Consider the following 24,804-nt stretch of genomic DNA (forward strand, 5'->3'; position numbering starts at 1 on the left):
ACAATCTGAGTTGCAGAGTGTGTTTTCATAAACCGTAAAAGACAACTTTACTCGTGAAGGATGAAGTGTTCTAACTTCAGTGCCGTATGCAGTAACATTTCATGAATATTAACCCTTTACCACTTAGATATGTATTTTTACGAATTTGTGGTCCTTCAGAAAGTTAAATTAAATTAAAGACGTTTCTTACTTGATTCAAATTGTAAAGGCTTCATTGACAACCATTAAATACTGATGAGCAGCAAACAGAATAAAGCTGAACAGACTGCGAGTAACTCCTAGCCATTTTAACTTTGCTTCTGAGTGGGAAAGGGTTAACCAAAAAAATGACGTATTTAATTTCTTCTCATAGTTAATAATAGCTGTAGCTTATTTTCAAGTTTTAATTCTTTGAAATAAATACACTTAATCTCTTGAATTATTTGTCTGTAAAAGACAACTTTGCTCGTGAAGGATGAAGTGTTCAGTGCCGTATGCAGTTACATTTCATGAATATAAACCCTTTACCACTTAGATATGTATTTTTACGAATTTGTGGTCCTTCAGAAAGTTAAATTAAATTAAAGACCTTTCTTACTTGATTCAAATTTTAAAGGCTTCATTGACAACCATTAGATAAATACACTTAATCTCTTGAATTATTTGCCGGACATTCCGACTGGCAAAATAGTATTTTTAATCGGACCTGTCTTAAAATGGCAGAATTTCAGCCGTGGATTTGACAGATTGAGGGCCCTGACACTCCTCCTTCTTTTAATGTTTCAACGCCAGACACGCCCGCTACAGCATGTCTTGCATCCACATGGCCCTCCCCGAAACCATTTTACAGCTGAGACCCCTTCCCGCATTTACAGTTTTTTTTTGCCTCGTTGCCATTAATGTGAAAATACTGAGCTCCAGCCGGGGATTGAACCCACGACCTCCAGAGTGGTAGTCAGACACTTTAACCACGTCTCTAAAGGGCTAGCCCAACAGCAAGAAAGTTGGAAGTGACCTTATTTCACTACAAAATAAACAAACAAAATGAGCACTGTTTCACACCTCTTTTTTCACATTTATTAATGTTATTGGCACAATTGTAACATTTTATAACGACAAACTTTAAAATATTGATATTTTTCAGTGATGACATTGACGATCTCCTGTCTTTAACTTCGCTGGACTCGAGGCGTCACACAGGGTTATCAGGAGACTTTCACCATCGTGATGGTGCTCATGTGATAGAGGAGGACCGGGAAAGTGTGAGGTCCGAGCTTGCTACACTTCCTGATTCAAGTTATGCAGGATTTGAAAGGGTTGTGCCCCCTAGTAGTACCCCAAATAGACCTCAGGTACATGTGTGTTCATGGAAATTGGTACCTGTATAAATCATTTAAATATTATTTTACTTTTTTCCTTTTTTTTACGGATTTTTTAAAATATTTTGTGTCATTTATTTTCTTTTTTGCACTGGCTTGTTGTTACACTACAGGTCATTTAAGGATTTGTATTGCACATAGAGACACTGTCCATTGCACACCTATTTTATCAATTTAGCCAACCTGAGTTTAGTGTAAGCTTATCTCTTATGTAACAATGGTCTTATTACATTTGTAAATCACAAAACCAGAAAACCCACTTAAGTCTGTGCACAAATGGTCAAAGCAATCTTTACTATTCCGAAAATCTTGACAGATTGAAGTCCCAGTTAATCAGGGCACATCCCTGTAGGCGAAGTTCCATCATAGAGTAAATTCAATTTATTATATATACGGTATAAGCCAATGTAAATGCACAAATCGCCTTTGTTATGAAAAAAACACTATAAATGATATATCAGAACAATGGGCATGCTGCCATTCACAAGTAGCATTACATTCACATCAGACAGTATTGATGGTCATAGAAAGAATGGTAATGATATACATGTATTATTATCGACCTTGAATTGTGTGCACTATATACATAAGTGTGAAACAAATGTTTAACTTTAATACCATGACTAGAGTAAGTGCGCATACTTCCTTGACATTCAGCTGCAATAATGTTCATCACAGCTATGAGACTTACGAAGATTTATGAAACTAGTAGAAAATTCACAACGTAATAAACAAAATACTTTGGTGCCCATATTTTCTTTTCCAACATTTTTACCAAATTTTAATACATTCTTGGCAAATAATTGCAACCAAGTCCTTAAAACCAGTGTCTTGACAGATTAACAATTTTGTTAATTTTGTGAAGGCGTGATCCAGTCTTAAACGAAATAAGGGATTGAAAGAAAATTGCTTAGTTTTCATTACTATTATTATTGAAACGGTTCCACTGAAAACTGCCTGTTTTCTCTCGCTGATACCCAGTTTTGATCCATTGACAGTTGAAGAGTCGACTGACAGGTCTACTAGAGATGATGGAGACGCGTGAGGATCATGAAGTGCCAACAGAGCGACATCGACCACCCAGTGTCTCTAGTGTCCCGGATGAGGAGAGGTCTGACGGTAGGGCTAAGGTAGGCTCAGGGATTGTTTTTAGCTCAAATGTTTGTAATAGCTAGATTGCATTGATAGCCTAAGGCTTGTTCTGGCACACTTTTGAGTTATTGAGATTTTCATTCAATGAAGGGAAATCTTTGTTATTGACAAAAAAAATAATAACACAGTAGATTTTATGTGTAATTTTCTTTTTTTCAGCACATTTATATTACAAACGAAGAATCATTTCCATTGATCAAAATCATGCTCTTGTACTCACAATCACAAAATTAGTTTCAAGTCAGTCAAGATAAGTATTGATTTTTTTTTCAATTAAAAAGAACAAAAGACAAATTCATAAACAAATCAAAACAAATACTACAAGCAGAACAATATTGGTACATACTTGTAGACAGTGCTCCAGATATGGTTTGAAAATGGCAGGTTGCTCTTTTGCAGTGGTATTATTCCCAGTATTTTTTCACCAATTTGGGAATGGGAACGGGTCCCTTTGTATTAGAAAAAATCATGTCGTTTTGACTAAAATTGGGAAATTACCATTGTTGATTTCTTGCTTACAGCAAATTCTTTAAAATTGAGAATGAAAGTGATTTCAATATTACATTTTTTAAGGTTCAACAGATAGCGATTTATTTAAGATGAATTGAAAAACTGCAGGAAGACCAAGTGGTATAAACCTACTACTAATATCTTTATTGAAAGTGCTCCTTGAGACTCTCAGTCTTTGCCAAATTGTCTGCCTATACAAGCAAAAAATTCACTTGGACTGGCATGTTTTATGAATATGTCAGTCCACATTACAGGGGAAGTATTCACTCGTTTACATGGACATGTCTTTTTCGATCATGTCAATTTTTGTGCATAGACCGGCAACTTAAACAAAAATGTTGTTGGGGTTGACTGTTATCTTTAGCCAGTTATGCAAGGGCCGGACTTTCACTTCAGAAGTTTGTATCACTGCACGTTTGCTGTGTTGATTAGGAGACATTTTATTCAGGTCCGATTTCTGAAAGAGGCAAATAAGAAGGTGTTGATTCAGAACCAGAAGCTGATGAATGAGGTGGAGAAAACATCATATGATCTCCAGGCTGCCAGAGCAAAGGTACAATTAGCCCTTTCCCACTCAGAGCCAAAGTGGAATTGGCTATGTGCAAACAGCATAAAACCAGAACAGCCTACAAGTAACTCGCAGTCTGTTCAGGTTTTATGCTGTTTGCTGCTCATCAGCATCATAGGTTTGGAGATGAAGCCTTAAAAAACTAGAATCTAGAAAGAAGGGTCTTAAATTTAATATAACTTTCTATATAAGGGACTACAAATGCGTGAACATGTGTATCTAAGTGGTGAAGGGTTATCAGGCATTTTTGCACCTTTTTGTGGCAGTGATTTTCTTAGGGCAAATTTTATGCCAAAATTTGATCCTACTTCCCTGCTCAAAAGGTATTAAAACTATCATATAGTTGACTAAAAAGCTTCAGTTCGATAAAGAAGATGACTATAACTGGAAAAAACAATGACAAATTTAGCAGCTATTAGGAATCAATTCATTTGTTTTATCAAATCAATATATATTTTTTATCTAATTAAGCATTTGTAGCAAAGCATTTGTTCTCATTTGTTATCTTAAACAACAAAACTGTTTCGTTGTAAAATTCCCCATCCAATGACCATGCCACCTTTCCCCAAAAGGTGAAAAATAACACTTTTTTTAACAAGACATACCTGTACAGATTCTAAGATAAGTGACAAGTTATTTTTAAATTTGAAAAATGTAACTATTTTACAATATTATTTGAATAATAGTTGATAAATTGACTGCATATTATAGACAGCCATGAACAAGCACAAATCGCTATAATGGTTATTTCAACTGCACAGTCAAACAATTTATTTGAAAGTCTGGCAAGAAAGATACCTTTACTATTGAATATTACTCAATTGATTGCAATAATTGCTGTAAAATTAGCCAAATAGACTCTGGATGTGTCAGTGCTTCCATCGGGTTCCTCTGATTTCTTTATTTTAAGTTAAATGCATACTTTCATTATAAAGCAGATTGTGTTTGGTTTGCCTTTGTCCACAATAGACTTCACAACACAAGAGTTACCTACCCCATGTAATGATGACTGTTTTATCCCCCCAAGGTGCGAGAGCTGAGCTATGAGCTGGACGAATTCCGCCAGACTGTGCCAGACCTAGAAGACAAGATCCTGGGTCTGCAGGCTGAGACAGACTCACAGGAGAAAGCTTTGAGGTAAATAGTTCTTTAACGCTTTCCCACTCAGAAGCAAAGGGAAAATGAGTATGTTCAAACAGCATAAATCCAGAACAGCTTGCAAGTAACTCACAGTCTGTTCAGGTTTTATGCTGTTTGCTGCTCTTCAGTATCTTAGGGTTGGAAATGAAGCCTTTAAAACTTGAAATCAGTAAGAAAGGTTTTTAATTATATTTAACTTTTTAAGGAACTACAAATGCGTAAATTAAGTATTATAGTGGTAAAGGGTTAATAATCCCAATATGTGCATTCTTTTGCTTTGATTTTCTTTTATTGGTTAGCAGGGGCATCGGCTATATATAGGGCCATTCGCCTTACTTAATTTATTTAAAATGATGTAATTTTACCCAGATTTGAAGTTTTCTGTGGAAAATGTCTTCCCTTCTCTTACTTCTGTTAACAAATGGTTGGAGGACAATGTTCTTTCTCCCAATTTACAAAAGAAACCCTGTTTTGTAATTAACTTCAACTCAAAATGGTGGTCACCACTGGCACCACACTGTGGTCCCTGGATGAACACATGATACGACTAACCCTGTGTTTAGCACATTGCAACACTAAGTCATTTGTCACCAAAAAAATATATATAAATATTGAAATCAAGAAGATGGTAATAATAAATATTCGGAGCTCCAGATATGTGGGATTTTTGTGTATACATGTAATTACATGTTGCAAGTACCAATGTTAAGAAGCTTTACCAATAAAGTACTAATTCTTACTTAACACCAAGAAAATGTTTTCGTCCCACCTCTATGAAACCGTTATTCTGAGGAATTCTGATTCGAAATTTAAAAGAGCAGAGCTTGAGGGATCATTAAATTTTTATAATTGAAACACCATTTACAATTTGTTAGATGGGTATACTTGTACCATAAAGGAAACAAAGTTGATGATATTGGTCAACATGCAGACTATTCTGAAATAAAAAATGAGCATGCTCTGGGAAATTGGGGTTTAATGCATGTGCTTAAAGTGTCCTCTCAGATTAGTATGTGCAGTCTGCACAGGCTAATCAGGAGGACACTTAAGGTCCTTTTAGCTCGGCTGTTTTCGGAGAAAACCTGAGGTATTGTCATAGCCAGCTCTTTGTATTGTGTCGTTCGTTGTCCGTGTCGTGCTAAAACCTTAACATTTTGTTAACCTTTTGAACTTTGGCTCTAAAATCAAAGTGCTTCTACCTACAACTTTGAAACTTCATATGTAAATGCGCCTTGATGAGTTCTACACGCCACACCCATTTTTGGGTCACTAGGTCAATGGTTAAGGTCGCTGTGACCTTTAAAAAACACACACAAAAAAACATTTCCGAAAAGTTCCGTTGGCACTCGTTATGCAGTGCTCTTGTTTAGAATGTTATGTTAAAACAAATTTACTTTTAAATAATTATATTTCTCAGAGAGGCAGAGGAGAGGTTTGAGACGTGTCAGCGTGAAGTCCTGTCAACAGACAGGAAGTTGAAGCAGGCACAGTCTGACCTAGAGGAAGTGAGGACAGAGTTGTATGAGGAGAGAAAACTACGAAGGAGGTAGAAAGCTTCACCTAACTTTTTAAACATGTTTTTTGAACACTAGGCAATTCAGTTTTTGTTCTCTTTGTTAATGCAAAAAATTCAAATATCCAGTTCTGCATTCTTACTGAGACCTAAATTAAAATTAAGTTTGTTTGCCCTTTACCGACCGACCCACTTTTTACCCCCCGACCCAAAAAATTTTATTGCGATTTCTGAAAACATATTTTTTTTTTCGTTTTTTCGCCAATCATAAAAGAGCCGAATGCAATATTTATTTGTGCGCATATTTATATCCCTGTCCATTCTTATCGCCCCTGACCAATCTAGGTCGCTCCGATGGTTGGAATTTCAAAACCCCAGAATAGACAGTAATGCAAGCGTCTATAACCAGCATCGCGATCGGCGGTGTTCCGTGAAAATGGCCAAACGACATCATACTTAACTATTGGTTCGCGAAAGTAGTCTTATTGAATACTAACTATCGAATTTACGATGGACATCATATAATTAGTATGGATTAATGAAAAGAAAGTGTCATTCTACGATGAAGCATACGTTTTAGATACAAATAAAACTCTTTTTTTTTGAAAATGTATGAACTGAATGTCACAGAAAAAGTGTTTGAAAATTGAAATGCAGTCTACTCCCATAGAAAAATACATCTAACAGTTACAGGATTATTGTTCGAAAATGCAAAATAAAAGACAAACATGATTAGATTTATATGCAAGTGGATCTGTGTTTAATCAGATTCATGTGCATATTCTGCTTTATTATGCTTGCCACTCTAAACAGTTTACTGTAATGGCATGTTAGTGAAATGGATATTTAAAGGTAAACTTATTTAATATATTAATGTCTCTTAGCTTAATGCATCGACAACACTCAAGTATATATGTTTCAAGCGTTAATATATCCACATAATCCATCTATATAACTGAAACTAACACGCTTAATTTATTTCCCCAAATCAAGTTTTCATGCTAATGTTAGTTGCAATAATACAACTCCCAGCTATTGACCTTCTGAGCTGTACGAATGTACTCATTAAAGCTCAGAGCATTCAAGAAGAACTAATGCTTATGTTCAGTTTGCCTTTCCGTGAATTTACTTTGCCATGCCGAGACTATGCACTAACCGGTCAAACACTTTAAATTGAGGCCTGTAAAAATTTCAACTGGCCTGTGAATTGTTTCTCCTGGTAGGCAAGTCTGGCCTGTTAAATGTGACGGTCTTTCGCAATGTCTGAATTTTTCCATTAAAGGCTTTGGGCTGTCTTTCTACACTCCTTGAATGCTTGTTGCATGCTAATTAAGCCCAATTGAAGGGAAAGGTTGAAGTTAAAAATAAAAGCTGTCTGGCAGTTAAATAATGACAAATGCATTTGAGCAATTAACATCATATTATAATGAACACTTATTTTATGTTATAACACACAAGCATGCATTTGATATTGATACATGCAAGAAACAGCAAACAAGATAATGAAAAGCTACATAGGGCTTCGTACACTGCAACAGTGCTTTAATAACGCTCGATTGGTCATTGTCGGCTAGGGTACTACTTACATGTACCCCGGGTACTCTTAAGTATGCTTACATGTACCCCGGGTACGATAAATATACTTAATCGTACCCGGGAAATTTGACGCTAAATCGGTCGTTGTCGGCTATTTTTTTTCAAATTTTAATTATATTGACATTTATATCAATTTTCTGTAAAATGGCCTTCTATATTATCGAAGCTCATACTCAAAAAGCATGTTGATTCAGTTTTTTTAAAGAGAAGTTTGTTTAAGCTAATCGAAAGCGCGTTTTACAACATCGGATTTGGGGAGGAAATGCTACTCGGGTACAGTCTAATATCGACTTAAATATTAAGTATATTAACCATACCCGGGGTACATGTAAGTATACTAAAGAGTACCCGGGGTACATGTAAGTAGTACCCGAGCCGACAATGACCAATCGAGCTTTAATAACAGTGTTTTAAATATTCATAGACTATTAGTGTATTAAAAATATAATTTCTCAAATAAAATAAAATAATTTTCCTACCTACCTACCCACCTGTAAAATTTAGGGTCGGTAAAGGGCAAACCAACAATATTTTTATTGTGGCCTGATACAGTTTTCATTGAGCCTTCACAAAGCATGCTCCAGGTGTTTATTGCCATAAAATCAGATTTGATAATCAGCCAAATCGGACCAGGCACTGCTGAGTTATTGCCCTTTGTTTACAAAAAAAACTAACTTTTACCATTTCAGCACTATTGTATTGTTCACTATTGAATGAGTTTTCACCAAACTTCAGATATTTGGGTTCTTTTTTTATTATTTGTATATATTTTCGTCTATGACCTTGTTACCAATTATATTGAACAGCCTTTGATTACAAGAGCAATTTCATGTTAGAGACTGCACATGTGGTCAAAACACAATGTGTTTTTGGAATAACAATCAAACAAATTTTGTGAAGGAAACATAAGTGATAAATAATTTAAAAAGTAAAGACAATTTCTGGGAATAGTTCATGATTTACAAGAAAAGTTGTTGCTCGTATGGAAAAACAGAAGGAAATTCCTTAATTCATAATTCTCAGACTGTTTTGTGTTTACATAAGTTTAAATTAAATTTCCTTTTATAAGAAGGAAGAAAATATTGCGTTTATGTTTAATACTGTATCATTTTGTTAGCAAAAAACATCAAAATTGTGTCTGACATTTTTATGCCCCCCTTCGAAGAAGTGAGAGTATATTGTTTTGCACATGTCATCAGTCCGTCGGTCCGTCCACCAGATGGTTACCAAATGACAACTCAAGAATGCTTAGACCTGGGATCATGAAACTTCATAGGTACATTGATCATGACTGGCAGATGACCCCTATTAATTTTCAGGTAACTATAACGAAGGTCAAAGTCACAGTGACTTGAAACAGTAAAATGGTTTCCTGTTGAGAACTCAAGAATAATTAGGCCTAGGATCTTGAAACTTAATTGGTACATTGATCATGACTGGCAGATGACCCCTATTGACTTTCAGGTCACTAGGTCAAAGGTCAAGGTCACAGTGACAAAAAACGTATTCACACAATGGCTGCCACTACAACTGACAGCCCATATTGGTGGCATGCATGTTTTACAAACAGCCCTTGTTCACATAAGTATAACATAAGTTAATTTGTTCCTAAGGAGCTTTGTGAATACTGGCCCCTGATTGTCTGCATCCCATTTATGCCTTCTCTGTGCCTGTTGCAGCCTTGAGACCCAGCGAGACGAGGCCATGCAGAACTTTCTGGAGGCCCAGGACACCCTAGGAGAGTACCAGCGGAAAACCAAGGACAAACTGAAGAAGGTAAGGTGGGCAATTGCAGTCAGGTTCAGGGAAAACTGGGCTTAATGAATGTGAGTAAAGTGTCATCCCAGATTAGACTGTGCAATTCGCACAGGCTTATCAGGGATAACACTTTCTGCTTTTATGGAATTTTCGTTTATAGGAAGTCTCTTCTAATCCAGTTTAGGTGGAAAGTGCTGTCCCTGATAAGCCTGTGCAGATTGAACAGGCTAATCTTGGAAAACACTTTACACACATGCATTAAGCCCAGTCGTACCAAGGCTTATTTATCTACCAACACAAACAGACAGGGATTGATTTTTCTTCATTCCAGCTAAGATCATTCCTTTGAATAGTTTTGCAAGTAGCTCTGAACTTTGCTAAATCTTTAACGAACTGAAGGGTATGGTGAACCCAATTAGAAGTGTAAGGTTTTTATTCTCCTCTACAGTGTAACTGTAATCAAATCTCTGTATGGGTTCATTTGGAAGCATTTTTTGAGAGGGGGGGGGGAAATATTGTTGTTTGGTATTTTAAGAAACTGAAAAATGCTCTTTTAAGATCTGTTTTTGGGTAGAATTGCATCATTTGAAATAATAAGTCTGAGAAGATGCACCCTTATAGATTCTACATCTCTTTTTGACCTTTTGGGGGAAAAGTATGAGACTCTTATTTTGGGAAATATAACAATATTTTTGACATTATAGCATAACATGTCTTTAGCAAGTGAATGAACTATCCTGATGAAAGATAACATTAAGGTGGAAACTGCTCAGTTTGAATTTTCATTTCCAAGAGGATAACACTTAATACTGGCCCTTTCTATAGAAAAAAGATGACATGTTACAGAGCTTTCTTTCCTTCTTTGGGACCTGCCGAAAAAAGGGCCCTTTCCCCTCAGATTTTTTTCCCAGCAGCAGTTAAATTTTCCCCCAGACTTTAAATACATAAGTTAACCTGATTCAGTGTAGAAAATATAACATATTGCATAATTAAATTATCTGTTGCCTTGAATTTGTAAACAGCAAAATATGTTAAATTGATTATTTAAGACTTTCCTTATTTTCCCCAAAATCCGGCGTTTCGTGTGATTTTTTCCCCAAAATCCAGCATTTCGCGCGATTATTTTTACCCTTAAAAAAAGGCCAGGCCCTTTCCCCAAAATAAGATAAAAAACCCTGTGTTAGATAATTTTCTCTACTACCATTATTTTCCTACCTCAGATTCAGCAATATCTTCGGTCAGTTACAAGGGTTATTATGAACATACTTTGTGAACACTTCATAATGGAAAACTGCTCAGTTTGGTTAGACCTTCCAAGAGATATGTCAGTTAACTGACCACCATTATGTACTGAAGTACTATCGATAACGGTAAAAACACCCCCTAAAAAAACAACATATTTTTGTTCAGTCTCTTGGTAAACCGAGCACTCCTAGATTATCATCCCAGAATATTCTGTGTAGTCTGCAAAGTCTGATCAGGGACGAAACTTCTCGCTTATGGGGAATTTGTCTTGCAAAGGAAGTCTCTCCTTAATGAAAATCCAGAGTAAGCGGAAAGTGTCGTCCCAGATTAGCCTGTGTGGACTGCACATGCTTATCTGGGACGATTCTTTATGCATATGCATTAAGCCCCATTTTCCCAGAGACTGGCTTATCTTCTGTTTCTCCTTGCAGTACGAGGGTACAGAAGATGATCTGCGTGATAGTCTCACCCATGCCAACAGAGAGAGGGAAGAACTCCTAGACAGGGTCCAGTACTATCAGAGCAAGGTCAAGTCACAGCAAGAGGAGATCAGGTACATGCCTGGGCCTGTATTTGTTAAGATTTTTAAGTTTAGCTTACAGGGTAAAAGGTCAAGTCACAGCAAGAGGTGATCAGGTTCGTTTGACGATTATTTACACCTCTCAAAGTCAGATGCAACATTTTAAAAATTCTCTTCACCATTATATCCGTGGGGATGGGACTTAGTAAGAATCGCTTTGTCGTTGATCTGTGGTACAAACACAGTTTTAAGAAAGGAGATAGTCCACTTTTTATTAATATTTGTTCTTAATTCAATATTTACTTTTGAGGACAAAATATGTTGGCTAAAAATATCTGCTCCGAAGCTAATTCATTGTGAAGTGCTGGCATGCTTTGTTATGTTGTTTCTGTTGATGATAATTTGTGGTAATTTCGGATATGAATGTTTAGCCCACAACATGGTACTTTGGCCCGCTCAATATCAGGTCATGTGATAGGGCATTTTAATCCATTTTTATGCTGGGGTGGCTAGCCCAGTAAGAAGAGTGCTTTGTGCAAATCCAATAATCTTGGTTTTGATCCCGAGACAGCCACATAACTTGCGCGATGGTTGGTCATGAAATCTTTTCTATTCAGTTATTGCCATTCTTCCCCAACCGTAACCCTCTACCACTAAGATACGTATTTTGACTTGTTTTTAACTTTTCTAAGAAAGTTATATTTATTTGAAGACCTTCCTTACTAGATTTTTAGTTTTAAAGGCTTCATTTCCAACCCTGTTTGCACAAAGCAATTTTCGCTTTGCCTCTGAGTGGGAAAGGGTTAAAGAAGGGCAGTTGTCAGTTACTGCCATAAATATGTGCACTTATAACTGGTAAACAGCAAACCCAGAACACGTGAGTTGGTTTATGCTTTAAATGAAATACCGTAAAAAAAACGACAAGACACATATACCGGCTATTGATAATACGTAATAAAATATGTTTATTGTCAGGCAACTGCAGTCAGAACAGGAAGTGGATGAGGACAACAAGACCAGCATAGAACAGCAGAACAACGAGCTGAGAGCACAGATCTCCAAACTCTCCAACAAAATAAGTATGCATGGGTGTCCGAAAGCGTTACCATTGTTGTTTTCTGTAAACTGCACAAGTGTTAAAGGGTAATGCTTCTTTTGTTTGTAATGCATAGGAATTAAATCATGAGTGCAAAGCACAATTGGTTTGATAACAATCTAGACTCTTGACTGAGTGTTATATTACAGCAAATACAGATTTTATTTTCATTCTCACTAGATGTTATTTAAAAATGTTAGTATGTAGTTTTAAGGTAATGAATGAGAATTATATTTATTTATACTTCACCAATCTCTCTACAAAGAATGTTGACCCACACATACCAATGATGTTATCTAAACATGATGAAACAGAATAGTATCAATTTTATTCCTAAAACTTAAGTGAACGACTTAATGTGATAAAAACATAAGTTTTATTATGACATCATGTTTATAGATAAATTGAGATACTACAGAAAATTATGACATTTTAAGAAACAATACAATAAGAATTGTATTCATGCTTTCTCACAACTACAATCATGTAAAACCATATACATTCACCCTCAAAAGGTGTTGTTAAACAATAAACATACCCCCTCACAAGGTGATGCAAAACAATTTACCTTCCCTTTTACAAAGTTATGTTAAACAATATACATTCACCCTCAAAAGGTAATGTTAAATTATAAACATACCACCTTACAAGGTGTTGTTAAAATAAAATACCTTCCCTTTCACAAAGTAATGTTAAACAATATACATTCCCGCTAATAAGGTGATGTAAAACTACATTTCTACTCAAAAGGTGATTTTTAAAATAATGAGGCTCATTCTGGGAAAACTGGGCTTAATGCATGTGTGTAAAGTGTCGTCCCAGATTAGCCTGTGCAGTCAGCACTGGCTAGTCAAGGGACAACACTTTCCGCTTTTATGGTATTTTTCATTTAAAAGAAAGTGTCTTCTTCCAAAATCCAGTGTAAGCGGACATGTCCCTGATTAGCCTGTGTAAACTGCACAGGCTAATCTGGGAGGACACGTGAGGCAAATGCATTATGCCCCATTTTTCCGCAGCGAGACTGGAGGCCGACTCCCAGCTCCTGGAAAGCTTTCAGTTTGAGAACCGTCAACTGCGCAGTGAGAACGATCTACAACAGCAACAGCTGGCGCGATGCCAACAGGAGATTGAGGAGTCGAGGACGATGCTGACCCAGTTAGAGCAGCTTGCACAACAGGTGCAGCATTCTTTCAACAGTAGACCTACAAGTGTAAGTTTGAAGTCAATCAATTCAGAACTTTCAAGTCTATTTATAAATTTGTTACCCAGCTCGCAAATAAAGTCCAGCATTCCTTCATCAGAAGACCTACAAGTGTAAGTTTTTGGTAACAATATCTTATCGTTTCCTTTTGCCTTATTACTGTTCAGTATTTAAGACTGGTATTGTACTTGTTTCTCAAGCAAGATTTAATTATTTTGTCTCTAACACTTCCCAATCAATAACAGTTGGATACTTACACATTTGCTACTTATTCCCATTCCCAATCAATAACAGTTGGATACTTACACATTTGCTACTTATTCCCATTCCCAATCAATAACAGTCGGATACTTACACATTTGCTACTTATTCCCATTCCCAATCAGAGAGGTCAATGTCCTTGATTAATTTATTATTGTGTAATGATATAGAGGATATTTGTTGGATTCGGTGGATTATCGATTTTAATTCACGAGTGATCATAGAAAATAATATTTTCACGAGTGGCGCAGTCACGAGTGAAAATATATATATTTTATATGATCACAAGTGAATTGAAATCGATAATGCACCGAAACCAACAAATTTTCTTTTTATTTTATGCGTTTTTCACAGTTTATATACATTGTTAAAGAGTTAAACTGAAGAATTTAGTTGGGAAAATGACGTCATTTCGTCACAAAAATGACGTCATTTAACATAAACAGTGATAATTTTCATTGTTTGAAACAGTGAAATTATCAGTTTTAATTCACTGATATTTCTTTATAAACCACAGGAAAGCATAAAATAAATATTGTTATCTTGCCGAAGTAGTAGATAATTTTGCATTTTTCCAAAAGAGATGGAGCCAATGCTAAGGAGGTGGCGCTAATGATAGGAGGTTGCGCCAATTCAGGATGTATAAATTAACAGTCGTATCGCAATGACATATCACATGACGATCATTTGATAGATAATGTTATTTGTTATATTTTTTTTTTTTTCAACGTACATACAAAGACCCAAATCCTCACATAACATAAACACCATCTATAATAAATAAGATGTAGTTTTTTTAATAAATAAGTGATCAACTCAATTGGAAGTCACCAACATGAATAAAACATATTGAACAATGTATACCAAAATTTTGTAATTTCTCAATAAAACCAATAACTTAATGTTAAACATAATCAAAATAATTCATCGACATCAATATTTGTGTACAAAATGATAATTCACGAAAATAAATATAAGATAATACTTCCTCTTGAAACTATTTATTGTGGCCCTTTATCCAAATGCATAATTTGTTAAAAGGCCAAGGTCAACAAATCTTAATTAGGCTCATTTATGTTGTTTTTCCCACTATCAACTCCAAAAAATGAAGATAGCTCGGTCTTTTCCGTTAACGTTTTTGTATAATGCATGTTAAATATTGTTATCTTACAAAGACGAACGTTAAAATCCATCAAGACATTACTAGAAAACTACTTTTTCTAATTAAAACGCACAAGAATCAAATGTGCTGAAATAGTTAACTTACAAAAAATATTGTAAGTCCTGTAAACATTATAGAAACCATAACTCAAAATATTTCACGTTAATATAAATGTGCGTTGGCGCCACCTCCTAATCTGAGCGCCACCTCCTTGGCATTGGCTCCAAGTCTTTTTGAAAAATGCAAATTTGTCTATTAGATCTGCTAGAAGCCGATGTTTTTGTGCATGCATTAACTTGTACAGGTTCAAAGCAATCGTTTTATGTAATGGGCGATTAAATTGGCAGGGAATTTGCTCGTCACACAGGCAAAATGCATGGATTTGCTTTTACGAATTCTACCATGCCACAACTTATAACGGTCCTCACGTCTGCAAATGGGCTGTGATTGCATGTTTCTACACATTTTTAGCTGAATTTATAATCGCTGAATCGCACCACATTGGTTGATTTTATAAAAATAATGCAAAATATGTTGAAAAACATACTAAACCTAATCACCCTATAAAATAATCTGTTAAATTTTAAAACATCCGGGCCTGAGCGCCACCTCGGAAGTAGCATTGGCTCATTTATTAATGCATCTCAAAAAAGAGGTTGGGCGCATGATTAACGGCCGTGACAGGCTGTCAAGCGGTCATACTTTTTCCTACTTTTTCCTACTATTTCCTACTTTTTCATCAGGATCCTACTTTTTCCTATTTTTTTACCAAATCTTCCTACTATTCCTACTTTTTCATTTTCAATGGAGAATTTTTTTTTTTTAAAGAGTTTATTTAGTAAACTTGCAGGATGAATGAATCTATGGCATGACTGTATCCCTGTTAATGTGCATTCATCTAGATGAGACCTAACAACCCATGCTGACTGTCTGCTAGCACCTCTTCAGGAGCATAAATATTTATTTCTTATGTAACTTTTAAAATTATTGACAAGTTTTTTTTTGAAGTAACAATAGTGCCTTGTTTACTTCCTTAGCATTTGTACACTGCAGACTTCACTGCCTTACACAGTTCCCAGTGATGCAAGAGCTGAGGGAACCCATTGTTTATTCCAGTTTTATTTTGTTTCCATTGACAACAATTTGACCAAACCTTATGCATGTTTACATGATATTGCTGTTTGGAATGTAGAGATATAGAGATACATGTTTTGTATGAGTGGTTATGTAATATGGAATTTATTACACAAGTTATTGGAAAAAAGATAAAACTGATGCTTTGCCGAGTTTTCATCATTTACAAATATAATGTAATAAATTCTGTATTACATGACAACGGATATGATGTTCTATTGATATCATAGGTACATCATGTTTAGTAATTAAAGATAAATGCACAGAGCCTAAATGCCCTGATACATTTTTATGCTCCCGGTAGGGTGGCATATTGCAGTTGTACTGTCAGTCCGTTTGTCTGTCTGTCTGTGTGTGTGTCCGTCCGAAAACTTTAATATGGGCCATAACTTTTGCAATATTGAAGATAGCAACTTGATATTTGGCATGCATGTGTATCTCATGAAGCTGCACATTTTGAGTGGTGAAAGGTGAAAGTCATCCTTCAAGGTCAAAAGTTAAAAAATACAATCCAAGGGAAGTAATAAGCTTTAAAAGGGAGATAATTTCTAAACCTGCCAAATGATATATTGAAATTTTATTTCAAAGCTGCGCAATAGTGGGCATTGTGTTTCGGACAAACACAATTCTTGTCTAATGATGCCATAGCTAGTGAGGTAACTTCAAGGTGTTAAAGCGAAGTATTAAAATTATTAAACGGCATTATTACACTCCCGCAAAGTCATCAATAATGTAAAAGCCATTATTTGAAACTGGAATAAACAATGTAGTGCAACTGTTTCATTGCCCAATCAATGCTGTCATAAAAGATGTCAGGTGATAAGGTCCTATCTCCAGTTGCATAATCTGCTCTGCAATGACCAGTCATTTTGAATGTAACTTAAGTCATTATAACTGCACCCTATTGTCAATTTAAAGGTTTCACAATGTAGCTGTAGCAGAGCATTTACACTGCTTTATATACTAGTATTAATCTTGTACAACAAGTTGGTGTATCACTAAATAAATTTGGACTTCTGCTTAAGGATATAACATGCACAATATAATTACCATTTTTATATCGATACACAGAAGAGCTCTAACCACTTATTTGATGATACACCAAAATGAACAGCATCTAATTACATGTATTCTTCTTTATCAGGGCAGCTTTGCTTGAAACTTAATTATCATAGATACACTATAAGTGCTAAAATTCCTAGTGGGAAAACAAAGTTTAACCCTTCATGGATGGAGAAGTTGGACAACAGTGGAAAAACACTGGGATCATGGTGCAAGAGAGATACCGGCAATGAGTTTGCAAGATATTGTACTGTCTGAATGAAGTCCATCTTGTAGTAATTCTGGTGCTAATCAACTTATAAGTCATGCAGATGGATAAAAACACAAGGAAAACATGAAATACATGCATGATAATTCACAAAAGCGTTTGTTTGGAAGTGCCCAAAAGCCAAGCAGCTCTCAGGGTTGTGGGGATAAATCTATCTGTATGCAAGTACATCCATCACACAAGGAACAGGTACAAAAGGCTGAAATCTTCTGGGCCCTTAAGGTAGCTTCAAGTGGGTATCCATACAGAACATGTGATGGCACTCCTGCTCTGTTTCAAGCTATGTTTCCTGGACCTGTGTCTAAAAAATAAGTATTATGTATTCCTACTTTTGAGGGAAAAGTTCCTTCTTTTTCCTACTTTTTTCCTACTTTTCTTGCAAAAGTAGTTCCTATTTTTTCCTACTTTTTGAAAAAAGGTCACTTGACAGCCTGCCGTGATTTAAATGGCATAAACAACAAGAACTTGAAAACCTATATATGTACAGAGATTTAAATTGGCGCCACAATAAATTCTTTCTGAGAAAAAAATTAGAATAATCAAGAACTTTTGGTTTTAATAGTTTGTAGGCACCATGTGATGCAGTGCTCCAGCCAGGATTAAAAAGGCACTAAAAAATGTCATGACTTTAACTTCATTATTTATCACACAATTTAAAAATAATTTGTCACAAATACTCACCATATGGTGAAGGTGTTTTATCCCTTAGGTAAAGGTCAAGATCCCACTAAAAGGTCAAAAGTCAAACATGTGCATGGTGCAGCTTGTTAAATAATTACAAGGATTATTGATAATTGGCTCAACATGTTGCCAACAAGAATCACATATTTGAAAAAACATTTATCTGATGTATTTTTTTCCTTCCAGAGAAACAACAGCTTCAGTGGAAATGACAGTGGTAATTTCAGCCTTCGTAACCCCAGCGATATGACCCAGTCTTCTCTGCAGAAATCTGCTGCCAATGGGACAGAGTCCAGCACAGCCAGTGCTAAAAATATCCTCTCAGATCTCAGGTGCATATTACTTACCCACGTTAAGCATTACATTCATAAATATTTTATGAGTTTTGGTTATTGCAATAATTACCAAATTTTTTAGTTCCAATTTGTTGGAATTTTATGTCAAGGAATATACCAGAGTGGCTTGATAGCCACCATAGGAACCGCAATACACATTTTTTATTGTGAAATATTTCGATTCCATCACAGCGAATCTCCTTTTTCTGTACAGCAAAATATTATTTACTTAACCACAGGCTTATAGATTTATCTCCAATATATTGGAAAAATAAGCAAATAAATAAGAAATTTAAGAACTGTGGTTATTACATTAAGGTTAGCTCCCTTCTTGTATCAATGTGAGTGTGAGCTCATGAATATCGTCGTGTGTTAAAATGTCTTTTGATAGCAGTTATTTATCTAAATCTTTGCAATTAAGCATGGTTTCTATTGCAGCTCATCCTCTTGTTATATAAACAATGGCAATGTTTGCAGTACTTACATTTAAAAAAAAATTGTTTATTCTGGACAATGAATGTGATTGGCATTTTTGTACCACCCTTCAATAAAATTCACCTTTCTATTTTGATTTTTCACCTTTAATTTAAAAAAATGTATCCCATCTATTCAGATCAATTGCATTTGTTTTACTGAGAAAACCAGGCTTAATGCATGTGCATTGTTTCGTGTGCTGTTTTATCAGACTTTTTTCATCATTGTCAATATTATTAATCTGTGTAAGTCTATACCGATGTTTTAAATTGTTGTCGACTCGATAATAGCTTACAAACATGCACTGAACCAAACAAATGTCTGTTCGTAGGTTGGCTACTGACAACAACAAACCAAATAATTAAGAAATAATTTGTGGTCAAATAACCCACGACCGATAGTTTAGATGCGTTGGGATTTAATCACGAGAGCGAAGCATTTGAAACCACGCATGTAATTTTCCGGTCGAGAGTTATTCAACAACAAAGTATAAAGTACACGAATTATTTTGATTCTAACATGGTTATACTTAAGATTTATTTAATGTATATTATTTTTCTTGTGTACTATTTTATGTGAAGTTCCGCCCATAAAAATAACTTTCGACTGTTCTGTCGATCAGATCCGCGACTTTCATTCATAATTATATTACCGGATTATTACGCTGGTGGTAAATGTATCGGAATGTTTTGTTTAGTTACAGCGCGTGCATTCAGACGCGTGTTTTCGGATGCGTCTTTAATCCGCTGTTTACAAGTTTTGATTCTTGGTCTGACGTGCAATAAACCGGTCCTGACCGGTTTAGAGACTGCAGCGAATGGTTTATCACACCTAATCGAGATAAGAATGTCATTAGGGTGTGTTAGCATGTACACTGTGTAATCGATTTCATGATATGGGAACAGGGCTTGAATTACTTTTTTTTTTCAACTCGCAAAAAATTGCTAGTTGTTAATATTTCAACTCGCATTTTTTATTTCCAACTCGCAATACAAGTTTTCATAATAATGCATCCTTTGGTTGATAAAAAGTGATTGGCGATGTTCACTAAGCACTGAAAGGATGGACCTATGTTTATTTTAACTAAAAACTTCAAAGCAACATTGTAACACAATTGAGTGTAAAGAGTATTTTTTTTTATATCAGTTATATCATCCAAAGTTAATGCCTCGGTCCATATGGGGCGACATCTGGCCTTTTGCTACTGTTGCCACTGATCCACCACCTATTCACAGCTCTGCGTGGCTGGAACCCCTCATTATCTCTGATAGAGATTCGCATTAATTGGTCCATCCTTTCAGTGCTTAGTGAACATCGCCAATCACTTTTTATCCTTTTCATAACAGAAAAGCATCTTTCACACTCAGCATTGCTGAGGGGGTAGAGACCAATCAGATGAATCGCAGAACATCTTACACACATTGCCGTCTTGGTCTCTCTCCGTGTTCAAAGTTATTTTTAGCTCGTCTTCCCATTTCTTAACTGTTTTGGCATTTCTTTTTATCTGGTTCGGCCTCGGCTTTTTTGTCTTCCACAGAGGAGACGGAGGAATTCGCCACAAAAAAGCTAGTTATTTTTTTAGTAGACGACATTTTTGAGTTTTTAAATCGTCTGCTAAACGTGTTCCGTCTATTTATAAGAATGAGGAATTAACGAAATGAGCTTCGTTTTAAAAAAAACTTCATACTGAATAACTATCGCCAATTTTCACTTAAGAAGGGAATAACATACTTTCAATTGCAATAATATAATTTTCAATGTTCTTTACTAACTATATCGGCAGAAAGATACAGTGCAGAGCGTAAATATATTTTAAAAAATATTTCGTAAAATTATTTCTGCTAGAACGGAAGTAACCGCTGAAATACATTATGCAAATTAGGGTAATTCCAATTTTCAGATCTATTTTTAGATCGAAACTAGACGGGGTTTAATTATTTTCGTACTTGGTCGGAAGACTTTCGATCGGCGAACAAATCTTGTATTTAATCCAAGATCTTTAAGCACCTTGTTTGTTTTTTCCCCAACTCGCAAAAAATGGCGAGTATCTAAATGTTGCACTCGCATTTTAGACGTGTTTTTTAAAATGTACTCGCAAATGGCCTGTTTGCGAGTGCTTAATTCGAGCCCTGTGGGAATTTAATAGCAAACAGAATCGGACCGACTGTTTGGGATTTTCAATCGGTCTTTCATGACCCCCAACGGTCTAGGACCGACAAAACCGAAAAAAATATGATCCCTGCTCATAAGCCTGTGCAGTCCATCTTAGAACAGCGGTCAGTCAAGGGAAATGGCAAAATTGACCATTGTATACAGGTGACCGCTGTTATCAGATGACCACTTTTTAGATGGTTGGTCATTTGCAAGTATTGCTAGAGGGTTTCCCCATCCAGTCATTTGCATAAAGTGAAGTTTAAACAAAGGCTCTTTACGGATAAAAAGGGATACTAACATAAATTATTTCTATTAATTGTACTAATCAATATCTCAATATGATTTTAATTCATATCTATTTTAAAACTTTTTATCAAATGATTTCAATTCATATCTATTGTTAAACTTAGGAATTTATCAACGATTATTTTTATTGTTTATTCTTACATCTTACTTTTCATGGTGAGCTTTTGTGATTGCCTTTTGTCCGTCGTGCGTTGTGCTTCGTCCGTTGTGCGGCGTCAACATTTGCCTTGTTAACCACTCTCTAGAGGCCACATTTATTTTTACCTATCTTCATGAAATTTGGTTAGAAGATTGGTCTCAATGATATCTTGGATGAGTTCGAAAATAATTATGTTTGCTTGAAAAACATGGCTTCCAAGGGGCTGGGCATTTTTTCTTATATGGCTATAGTAAAATCTTGTTAACACTCTAGAGGCCACATTTACTGTCCAATCTTCATGAAACTTGGTCAGAAGATTCATCCCGATAATATCTTGGAAGAGTTAAAAAATGATGCCGGTTGATTGAAAAACATGGCTGCAGGGGGCTGGGCAGTTTTCCTTACATGGCTATAGTAAAACCTTGTTAATACTCTAGAGGCCACATTTATTTTCCAATCTTCAAGAAACTTTGTCAGAAGATTTGTCCCAATTACATCTTGTTATCTCAGGTGAGTGACTTTGGGCCTTTGAGGCCCTCTTGTTTCAGTTGAACACCAGTGTGTATTACTTTCGTTCCTTTGTTCTTAAAGTTGCAATTTACTGTCTGTTTAGACAATCACTCATCCTTTTATGGCTTGCTTATAACAACAGTCACTTAGTAAGTGTTGTTGTTGACATGTTATCCCTTCTCAACACCCTTTTATAATTTTTTCTAACAATGGCTGCATTTATCATATCAAAAGCAGTAACCGCAATCAGATTCTTTAGCTGCATATTAGATGCACAACATGTAAGACACAACAACGCATATTGATTTGAGTGTTTACTTTTCGCACCTCGATGACTGCCTGCATCGTAACCACTGCTGAGGTGGGAAATGGCTTTCGGAGAGAAATATACTGGACATTCGCTGTTATAGCCAGATGACCGTTATACTCAGATGTAATTTAGAATGATTTTTGTCGGAAGCGGGGCCGGGGGGGCATTTAGAGGGACAGCTGTAGTCAGGTGACAGCTGTTCTCAGGTGACCAGAAAGTCTGGTTCACCTGTAAGAAACAAAAATGCAAGGGATCTGATTGGGTACCATACATAGTGTGAAAATAATTAGACTCATTTATTAATAGGCTAAAGTTGGCGATGAAAGATGCAGAAATTGAGAAGTTGAAAGCAGGGAACCAAGAACGTCAGGTCCAAGAGCAGGCCGGGGTGATTGAAAACCTGCGCACAGATCTAAGCAACATGATCGAGAAAAATCAGAGAAGTACGTTCTTGTATTGTAGCGATAGGATAACACTGTGTCAATGCTTGATACCCTACAATGTGTTGCTTATACTGTTCATAACATAAACATTTCAATTTGTGTGAGCATAGGAATAATATTGGCCATTTAAACAATTATTGACCTGCAAACTATCAAAACTGCTCTATATTTGCAATTGATTAGGAGAAAAGTCATGTCTTAGTAGGGTTATATTCAGGGATCATATTTTTTTCGGTTTTGTCGGTCCTAGACCGATTGGGGTCATGAAAGACCGATTGAAAATCCCAAACAGTCAGTCCGATTCTGTCCAACATCCGTAAAAAAAGACGATGTAAAGTCTATAAGTTCCCAATAAAATTCGTTATTCAAGCTCATTCTGGCTAAAATTTACCATCGCTAATCCCTTTATTGCCCCCAATTAACAACCCGCTTCTGCTACTCAAGTGGACCAGTGTTGTTTTCGACACCTTATTGGCGATTTGTCGGCAAATTATTGATTTTATCAGGCATTCACACCACAGTGTTTTTATGAAAGGGGTCTCTAATTGCTATTGAAAGATATATCATACAGAAATAAAAGCCAATGACACTAATTATCCTGTGTATTATACCACCTTAGGTTATAAAACCTGTTAAAACACCCATTTTGTACATCAAACAAATTGAATGCTGACCATTACGCATCAATGTTTCACATAAATTAACTTTTTTTTCCTTTTTTGATGGATTTTCAACATATTGTAACATAATGCATCACTCTAAATTTAGAGTTATTTGACGATTGGTTGAATAAGAAAAGTGCTCGATGCGCTCACATCGCGTCACGCGATTTACATATGTTTAAGGGGATATCCCTGTACTGTTTGGATGTCAAATCAAGGCATACGGGGAAACCCCACTATTCAGTTTATAGAGCTATTAAATTCCGGACAATGAAGAACGCTGTGTTCATGAATTTCTTAAACACATGTATCATCAAAATTGGGCAGAAAATTAGAGTCTTTGTGAGTAATATACTTACTAAAGTAAAGGTTGAATGATTGATCGTTTTAGGTATCCTGCTTTTTGGTAAAATATCCCGACAATTTTTTATGGAGTGTCCTGATTTCGTCCTGAAAAATTCTGGCATGTACTTTGGATGTAAATTTACGAATACTTTTTTCCCCGATTTTGAATCCAGACCAATTGATGTTGTGGGAAAATATGATCCCTGGTTATATTATATTACCAATGTGTTATGTATGAGCATGTAAATGCTGCATATGTATAATGTCAAACATGGTAAAATAAATGAAAAGAAAATAATAAAAAATGTCTTAGTAGGGTGTAGACTGCGAGATACTGAGTTACTCGCAGTCTCTTCTCATTTAATGCTGATTGCATATCATTCAATTTGATTTGCTTCACAACAGGAAAGGGTAAATCATTGTCATGATCCAGGAGCCTTTAACTAATGGTCGTGCTCATTTGTTTCATTGCTAGTGCTGCAAAAAAGCATAAAGTTGAAATTCTTTATTGGTATAGTATAAGAGCAGATTTTATAATTTTATAAAATGTTTTAAATGAAATTTACTTTTTATGATATCCTTGTTTTTCTTTTACCAAACATTCTTATATCAGATCAGATAAAAAATGGGCCGGCTATGTCAGTTAATATAGTGCAAGACACCAAATATGAATATTGCAGGTTTGATGCCGGGAAGGACCTTATAACTTCTGTGTGGATTGATGATCATAAAATACTGTGTATGGCCATTTTTTCCCTAAACCAGCTAACTAAGGAAAATTGTGAGAAGGTTTATTAATTGCTGTTTAATGACAGAAATACCATTAAAAATGGTTTAAATCCAAACTTAACAAACAATATTAGATACAATAGCTTTGATTGCGTACTTTAAATTCTTGTTT

The 24,804-nt window shown here is 35.6% G+C and overlaps 1 protein-coding gene across 2 annotated transcripts in view; it reads left to right on the forward strand.

Annotated features, from left to right (window-relative positions):
- Positions 1 to 24,804, forward strand: part of LOC127837292 (coiled-coil domain-containing protein 18-like) — a 90,316-nt gene that overhangs the window by 1,224 nt on the left and 64,288 nt on the right. For both annotated transcript variants that reach the window (XM_052364205.1, XM_052364206.1), the window contains exons 2-12: positions 1,124 to 1,331; positions 2,357 to 2,488; positions 3,469 to 3,573; positions 4,616 to 4,725; positions 6,146 to 6,274; positions 9,517 to 9,613; positions 11,272 to 11,393; positions 12,336 to 12,439; positions 13,473 to 13,666; positions 18,412 to 18,557; positions 22,760 to 22,896. In XM_052364205.1, coding sequence (XP_052220165.1) covers positions 1,124 to 1,331; positions 2,357 to 2,488; positions 3,469 to 3,573; positions 4,616 to 4,725; positions 6,146 to 6,274; positions 9,517 to 9,613; positions 11,272 to 11,393; positions 12,336 to 12,439; positions 13,473 to 13,666; positions 18,412 to 18,557; positions 22,760 to 22,896 — 1,484 coding nt within the window. The remainder of the gene's footprint in view (positions 1 to 1,123; positions 1,332 to 2,356; positions 2,489 to 3,468; positions 3,574 to 4,615; positions 4,726 to 6,145; positions 6,275 to 9,516; positions 9,614 to 11,271; positions 11,394 to 12,335; positions 12,440 to 13,472; positions 13,667 to 18,411; positions 18,558 to 22,759; positions 22,897 to 24,804) is intronic.

This window comes from Dreissena polymorpha, chromosome 7 (genome assembly GCF_020536995.1).
Source record: "Dreissena polymorpha isolate Duluth1 chromosome 7, UMN_Dpol_1.0, whole genome shotgun sequence".
NCBI lineage: Eukaryota > Metazoa > Mollusca > Bivalvia > Myida > Dreissenidae > Dreissena > Dreissena polymorpha.